The sequence below is a fragment of the Contarinia nasturtii genome, unplaced genomic scaffold (assembly GCF_009176525.2).
Source record: "Contarinia nasturtii isolate CC-2019 unplaced genomic scaffold, AAFC_CNas_1.1 Cnas_scaffold_3175, whole genome shotgun sequence".
Taxonomy (NCBI): Eukaryota; Metazoa; Arthropoda; class Insecta; order Diptera; family Cecidomyiidae; genus Contarinia; species Contarinia nasturtii.
Window position 1 is genome coordinate 461,967 of NW_022200487.1, and position 7,497 is coordinate 469,463.

Consider the following 7,497-nt stretch of genomic DNA (forward strand, 5'->3'; position numbering starts at 1 on the left):
TGCACAATCATAGATTATCCTTTGATAAAATAATATGAATGTTATTGAATTGAATGTATTCTTTTTTCACAGAATTCCACCCCAACTCCAGTATTATATTCCAGAGATTTTCCAAAAATTATGACTAGTTATAGCAATAAAGTTGATGTTGGTGGCAAACCGCAGGTGACAACATACCGCACAACACCAACGCAGAGAAAAGGTTATTCAGCCACAACAACTACAACACAATCACCGGTGACAGCAGTGGCAATAACTACTACAACCATGCCAAGAAATCCATATCCACAGCAAAGACCAAGGTATTAAATTGCAAGGAATATTTTAGCTCTCCAGCAAGTCACTTTTAAGTATTTTATTGAAACCTATGCCATTTTTTTCGCATAAAATGCTGACGAGATATTCATCTATGTATCTCGAGGTGAATTTCGGTTTTAGGCGCAATTCAACATTTTTGTACGGCCAAGAAATCGGAACAATTTCTTTACTATTTTTTGTGCATGCCAAATTTGCCTTCGGATCGGTCGTACATTGAAAAAAAAAAACAAGATAACTTTCCCTCTAAAAACGAAATTCAAAATCTGACCTCACAGGATGATTGCGGGTCGCAACAAAAAATTAACACTGTGAAAGTTTGAAGAAATTTGAATGCAAATTAGGGGTACCCATCATACAAGATTTTCGTTGACATTTCTTCAAACTCTCGGAATGTATATATTTTAACTCCATGGAAATTTCCTGAGGGGTCCTTTTTGAAATGATGTTGAAAGTTTGGGTTTTCTTCTAACCATGTCACCAAAATCACTTCGAAGAATCCATGGATCTGATCATATCATACCATCTTATTCTATGTTCCAATACCTTTCCAACGGTGTATCAAACGCCACCCTCTGGTTCCGTTTGATCGGTTTCTCTATGGAGGATCTTTTCATTATTTCATAGTGGATCGATTCTACTCACAAATACCTTTCAAACTAAAATGTGTATCAAACACAATAATTTGTTTTTGTCTAAGCAGTGTACTTTGGACAAAAAATTATTGAAGTTTTAAAAGAACATTAACCATTTAAAGACAAAATATTGATGTAAGTGTACCTACACTTAATTTGAAGCGTGTACACTTTCACAAAATCATCTTACACTTAATTTGAAATTTTCAGTATTCGTCCCCAATCTCTTCACACTTAAAATACGTTACATAAAATGTTGGATTTAGAAAATCGCTACCCCGGGTAAAATTATGAGTATAGCAAAAAAGGGGCTCATTTTCTGAAAAAACATTTCAATCAATCATCAATCATTTATCTGAAAGTGATGAATATGTGTGGGGAATATTGACACCGATAGATTTCGATACATTTTTTGCAATGTACGACCGATCCGAAGGCATATTTGGCATGCACAAAAAAGAGTAAAGAACTTTTTCCGATTTTTTGGTCGTAATTACACACAAAACCAAAATTCACCTCAAAATACATAGATGAATATCTCGTCAGCATTTTTTGCACAAATTCTCAAAATTCGCACAAATTATGCAAAAAAAATGGTACAAGTTTCAATAAGAAAAGTGACTTGCTGGAGAGCGAGAGCTAAATATATTTTTGTTTGGAGCTATAAACAATTTTTATTTAACATAAGCTATAGGTTTATTTGGCGAACAAGTCGTTGGTCCCCATGCTCAGCTACATGTGATGGAGTGAGTTCAATTAAAATGTGAACATTTTCCAGCAGTGAATGAACTAATTTTTCCTTTCTTTCAAATTTAGGGCTTCCGAGTTCGAGCTGTTCGTTGCGTAAGTGAGTCTACAAATCAAGTTATTGATGATCGTTATTGTGTAGAAGAGAAGCCAGTGAACATAACAAATTGCGCACAACAGCGTTGCCCAAAATGGCGAACTGGCGATTGGGGCCAGGTAATTCTCAAAAACCATTGATTTCAAAATATAGTTCTTCTTTTTTTTCATTAACAAATCATTTGATTTTTTAAGTGTAATGATAACTGCAAGCAATACCGTCAAGTGGTTTGCCAAGATGATCGACATCATGCTAATATAACAAACTGTCCGTTGAACACTCGACCACAAAGCATACAAGAATGCTGTCAATTCAAATGGAGAAATATATGGACACCGGTTAGTTTATTTGCTCTTCAAAATTTTCATAGAAGCTAATTATGAAGAATATTATTAATTCAAATAAAATTGTTTTAGTGTTCTGCTGAATGTGGTAATGGTACTCGTAGTCGACAACGTGTTTGTATGCGATTATATTCACGAATTCAACAAGATAAGAATCAAGTGCGTAAAAAGGGCCAACCAGTGAGCGAACGCTATTGTCAACATATGAAACAACCACCATTTATACCAAAAATGAAAGCTTGCCGTAAACAAGCGTGTGCATCACCAAAATGGGAAGTTACTTCTTGGTCAAGGGTAAGTCTTTATTGCTACTTTCTATTGTCAAAATTTACCAAAACTATGTAGCAATCACAAATTGTTCCTTTGGGGATAGTGCTCAGTTGGCTGTGGTACTGGAGGATACTCAACGCGAGAAATCAAATGTATGCTCAGTGGAACAAAAGTAAATGAATTGATGTGCAGAAATCAACAGAAGCCAACAGCCACACAACATTGTGAGACTACATCAGAATGTAAATGGAAAGCTGGCCCGTGGAAACCGGTGAGTTGAAGTCGATAATCATGTCTATTACGAAAATTTATTTTACTGAACATTAAATTTATATTAAAACTCCTTTTCTATAGTGCTCATGCAGCGGTTATACGAAGCGAAGAGTTCAATGTTTTGATATGAGATTGAATCGTCAATCGAATAGTTGTCCAGATATTAATAAACCTGAGCAGAAAAAACGATGTGATCAGCCTGCAACTTGTATGTACAATATATTTAAGTTTTTTTTAAATATAAATAGAAACAAATAGCTCAAACATTTTCTTTTTTTCTTTTTTAAGGTACGTGTAAGGGACTACAAAAGACTCATTGGGTAAGAAGAAACAGTTAGCTATTGCTATAACATTTTCCATGTTAATTTGCATTTGTTTAAATTAAATTCATATTCAAAAATCAATTGATAGGTACATACAGATGGTGATTATATGTTAACAGTTCGTGGTCGAAAAGTTCAAATTTATTGCCATCGTATGAATTCCACAAATCCGCAGGAGTATATTTCATTAAGAGGTAATATTATCTTTTCCTTGCACAGAAAAGAAATAATATACATTTTCTGTCTTAACAGATGACCGAGAAAACTATTCCCTATACTTCGATCGTCGTTCCCGAAATAAAGATGAGTGTTTGATAAATGAGTCTGATCACTGGGTTGATTCTACAATTGCATCTGGTTTGACATATTTCTCGAAAGTACGGATTGATTTGCATTCGCTTCAAGTTATAACCGATGACTTTACATTTGCTCGTACCAGTGGCAGACGTCAGCAGCCATTTGCTTCAGCTGGTGACTGTTTTTCAACGACTCGACGATGCCCTCGTGGTGCCTTTTCGATTAATTTGGAAAATACAAAATTTCGCATAAGGCCAAGGACACGATGGGAAACACGAGGAATGAATGTCATTCAGCATTTCTATGGAGTAAGTTTAATTAAAATTTGAACATTTTCCAGCAGTGAATGCAATAATATTTTTTTTTTTTTTTTTCAAATTTAGTTTGAACCACCATATCAGAAGGTTACATCTTCATGTGGTGGTTATTGTGGTAGCTGTTTCCCGTCTCGAGATACCGGTCTGCATTTGGAAGTCATTTAAAGTACAATATTTGGAACCAGAGAAAGTATTTGCATATTTTTTTGCATTAGATACTAAAACTGGTGATTTAGTCAAAAAGGATTTTTGATATTTTTGCTAATGAGGAGTCGATAAAAGTGTCGTGATTAAATTAATTTAAAAAAACAATACTGTGGATATTCTCATTCAACACCCAAAATGCCTTGCACGCAACTAAGTTTCGCTGATTTAAACATTTATTTTTTTCGTACAAATTACATGAAAAATCGCATTTTAATCGTTCTTTTATAGTCAAAGTGACGCTGCATTAATATGCATCAGAAATCGTAATCATTCAAGCAGTGTACAAATGTAAAACGAAGGCCATATTAGCTCATTTCCTCGTATCTAGTTCATTCAATCATCAATTTATTTGCCATAAATATAATTATAACAACAAAAACAATTAAAGCAACAAAAGAAAACTTTAACTTGTTACATCAACTCATTTCCTTTCCTCCTAAGGTTCTCAAGAATCATTTATTTTTGTTTCAAACAAAATTTACACACAGAAACTATGATCAGAGAAATCGTCGATAGCAACATATGTATTTTTTGTATTGTAATTATTTTATTTTTCAAACTTTTAGTCTTCATGTTATTATTAATTTTTTTTATTCTCGTATAATTTAATTTTTTAATTTTAATTTGATTGATAAATTGTAAGCTTTTTCTACTAAAAATTTCGATGTATTGCAATGTATGTGGCACATCTTATATCTCATATTTTTTTTGTTTTATAAAATTTCAGACTAAGTTATATGAGAGTTTTTTTTTTAATGATGCCAAACCGATAGCATTACACGCATTTTTAGTGTGTATATATATATTGCCTGAGATATATTATCTTATCTAAATAAAATAAAAAAAATGTAAATGTAAAAGATCGAAGAAAAATAAATAAATGTGAAATTATTTGAAACTCACATCTTTTAAATGTTTTATTGATCAATTTAATGATTTTGAAAAATCTTTCCTCAATGAAAGACACATGATTTTTAGGAGTTTTTGGCACGAGATCTAAGTCTTACGTAAATTTCGCTATACAAATAATTTACGACACAATTTTCATACAAATATCATAATTAAATTTTTTGTAATACGATTTTAATCATCGATGATGACGGAATTTTTTTAATGGGGTGACGATGTCAAAAAGTTTGTAGGAAATGAGGATAAAATCACACAGATCTCTTTGCATAGGGAGGGGGTATTACATAAAATTTTTGCGTTACCCCTTTACAAAATTCATGATTTTGGATAGAATTTTTCTCATTTTGCTTCTCTCATGGTATTTGGATCATATAGCTGAAACTTTCCTATTTTGCTAGGAGTTCTTAAGGAAATTACCCCCAACCCCTGATTTTTTCAGTCTGCCCAGCTATGCGTTCATATTATATTGTAAAATGTGGTTTGTGGAATTTGTATTACACCACTAAAATAGATCAAAGCGTTACATTTTTTAACGTTGAAATAGTAATAGTAATAATAAAAAACGCTAATAATTATATACTTTCAAAACATTTTTTTAGTTCCATTATTATTATAAATTCATTTGCAATAACGATCAGCTTTCATTTTCGCACGTCGATCCAAGAGTGTTTCGTGCAAGTTTCCATCCTGTTTTGCCTTCTTAAGTGATGATGAATCCTCTTTATTCAATCTAAGCTTGTGATCTTGGAATTTTTGGAATTTTTTACTGAAAAAAGCAATTGATCAAAAAAATGTCCAAAAATTAATAGAGTTTATTGATTAGTTATTTCAGTCTAAACGTTTTTCTTATAAATAATAGTAACTTACACGTAATTAACTTCAACTTCGGTTAATGAACCTTGTTCCTCAATCGGTGTGTCATCGACTGGGTTAGTTTCTCTCATCGCACATGCACGAATTGAACAAATTTCAGCTTCTCCAACTGACTTACGAAGTGCAACAACTGCATCATCTTCTGTGTCAATAGATACAAAGCAGCCATTTGATGCTTGTAAAGCCATCAATCCATCCTGTAATGTAAATGTAAATTATTTACACATTTTCTTTTTCAATTCATATATTTTTCCTTTTTAAATAATATATTCTTTTAACCTGAAAAACGGGTTCAAACTGTTCTAGTGCTCCAACAGCTTCGGAACGTCCGGTAATTATACCATCTTTTTCCACTTTTAAATACCTCCCATATCCTGATTTCAGTGCGATGTGTCTGTCATTTATAGCCAGTGCAGTGAATATTTCTTCGGGTGAAGGCCCGTCCCCTTCGTCATGAGGAGCACCAATTGTAAAGAGACCATTGTCTAAACTCTTTATATATGTTTGCTTGCCACCAAACTCAATTGCCACTGAACCAATGATATCTTCAAATTTACTTGCTTTCCACCATCCACCATGTTTTACGGAATCTTCATCGATAATAGCCCGTTTTTTGTCACTTTTTTCTTTTTTATCCTTGTGTTTATGTTTGCGCTTCTTAGCTCTATAAATATAGAAAAATCATATTACCCAAAACGTCTCTTTATGGAAAAATGTGGTACTTACTTTGATGATTCCCCTTTCAGAACCAATTTACTAACACGAACTTTATCGTAATCGGACATTTTTAACAAATAAAACAAGTTAGAAAATATATTTTTTGCTTCAATTTGTTTGACATCGAATGAATAAAAGTTTACATTATTTTGACAGTTAATGATAATTGATGCGATAGCATCGAGCAACACTAAAGTGAGCACAAATAGAAAAGTCTAGATAATTTTGAATGTGTTTTCGCAGCAAACGCTATTTATTTTTTAATCAATTCGTTTACAATTCGGGAATACCAAATTAATCAATAAAGTAATCGAACAGTAGAGTAGTAATTTTTAAGAATTTTTTATTTCATTTTTCCACTTTTTTTATAATAATCTGTTATACTTATTATTTTTATTTTTTATTTATTTCTTTTTCTTTACCAAGCATTGTATTGTGTACTAAAAGTAACAATGCGTGGATTGGTGATTGGATTAAATCCGAATGGAGAATTTGGCGCTTGGTTAAGCTGTTGGATTTTAATGTTACTTGCAGGCTGTTGCGATTGTGGTTCGAAAGCAGCTGGCATTGGAGGCGCAACATAAACAACACGCTGGAAGGTTCCGTCCGCCAATTGAATGAAAAATGCAGATTGTCGAACTGACGCTGGCATTTGGGAACTATTTTGAATATTCACATTTTTACCATCTTCGTTGCTTTTTTCAACATCGACAGATTCGGCCTCTGGTTCTAGTGTGCTTTCAAGATTTTCTGATTTTGGATCTGATGTTGTTGTTGCTTCATCGGATTTTTCGGTTGTTGAACTATCACTTTCAGTCTCATTCATTTCAGTCGATTCTTCTTGTTTCGATTGCACTTTCAATTCACCAACTTTCTTACCTATGACCAGAAGAAAAGAATGAACAAATTGGAAATTAATCAATAAGTAATGGAACAGAAAGGAAAATAAAATTTTGTGTATAACGGCCACCAAATCTCAATTTTTGTCAGCAATCTGTTTGTTTTTGCGCCTTTTGTTTATTTCATATGTGTGTGTGTGTGTTCAAGCTCTCACATTCTAATGGTTTTCAATCATCTCTCACTCAGTCAGTCAATCATTCAGCCAGACACACACTCTTCCTATCTCACATATATTTCTGTTTCCATGATCATCATTGTCATTTGAAAATCTCA

General features: G+C 32.9%; 3 protein-coding genes across 6 annotated transcripts in view; 1 reads left to right on the forward strand and 2 right to left on the reverse strand.

Annotated features, from left to right (window-relative positions):
• LOC116349953 (A disintegrin and metalloproteinase with thrombospondin motifs 9) overlaps window positions 1–4,727 on the forward strand; it is a 75,427-nt gene extending 70,700 nt beyond the window's left edge. For 3 of the 4 annotated variants that reach the window (XM_031781640.1, XM_031781636.1, XM_031781638.1), the window contains 11 exons: window positions 73–302; window positions 1,639–1,696; window positions 1,767–1,913; window positions 1,989–2,132; window positions 2,211–2,432; window positions 2,512–2,679; window positions 2,763–2,889; window positions 2,970–3,001; window positions 3,093–3,198; window positions 3,257–3,609; window positions 3,685–4,727. In XM_031781640.1, coding sequence (XP_031637500.1) covers window positions 73–302; window positions 1,639–1,696; window positions 1,767–1,913; window positions 1,989–2,132; window positions 2,211–2,432; window positions 2,512–2,679; window positions 2,763–2,889; window positions 2,970–3,001; window positions 3,093–3,198; window positions 3,257–3,609; window positions 3,685–3,783 — 1,686 coding nt within the window. In that variant the 3' untranslated portion in view covers window positions 3,784–4,727. The remainder of the gene's footprint in view (window positions 1–72; window positions 303–1,638; window positions 1,697–1,766; window positions 1,914–1,988; window positions 2,133–2,210; window positions 2,433–2,511; window positions 2,680–2,762; window positions 2,890–2,969; window positions 3,002–3,092; window positions 3,199–3,256; window positions 3,610–3,684) is intronic. The other variant, XM_031781637.1, reaches the window with a different exon arrangement.
• Window positions 4,728–5,306: 579 nt separating this feature from the next.
• LOC116349955 (protein FRG1 homolog) lies at window positions 5,307–6,473 on the reverse strand. Its single transcript, XM_031781645.1, has 4 exons — window positions 6,334–6,473; window positions 5,887–6,271; window positions 5,602–5,804; window positions 5,307–5,500 (listed from the first exon to the last, which is right to left on the reverse strand). Exons 1-4 carry the CDS (start codon window positions 6,390–6,392, stop codon window positions 5,353–5,355), a joined length of 795 nt encoding a protein of 264 aa, XP_031637505.1. The 5' UTR covers window positions 6,393–6,473; the 3' UTR covers window positions 5,307–5,352.
• A 71-nt stretch (window positions 6,474–6,544) lies between these two features.
• Window positions 6,545–7,497, reverse strand: part of LOC116349907 (adenomatous polyposis coli protein-like) — a 1,637-nt gene continuing 684 nt past the window's right edge. Inside the window, exon 2 of the mRNA XM_031781551.1 lies at window positions 6,545–7,203. Coding sequence (XP_031637411.1) covers window positions 6,743–7,203 — 461 coding nt within the window. The 3' untranslated portion in view covers window positions 6,545–6,742. The remainder of the gene's footprint in view (window positions 7,204–7,497) is intronic.

Bases quoted from the DNA above. Each gene is read 5' to 3' on its own strand.
- LOC116349955 (XM_031781645.1), bottom strand. From the start codon at position 6,392: ATGTCCGATTACGATAAAGTTCGTGTTAGTAAATTGGTTCTGAAAGGG. The intron at 6,272-6,333 runs GTAAGTACCACA...CTATATTTATAG, and splicing joins CTGAAAGGGGAATCATCAAA to AGCTAAGAAGCGCAAACATA. The intron at 5,805-5,886 runs GTTAAAAGAATA...TTTACATTACAG, and splicing joins AGTTTGAACCCGTTTTTCAG to GATGGATTGATGGCTTTACA.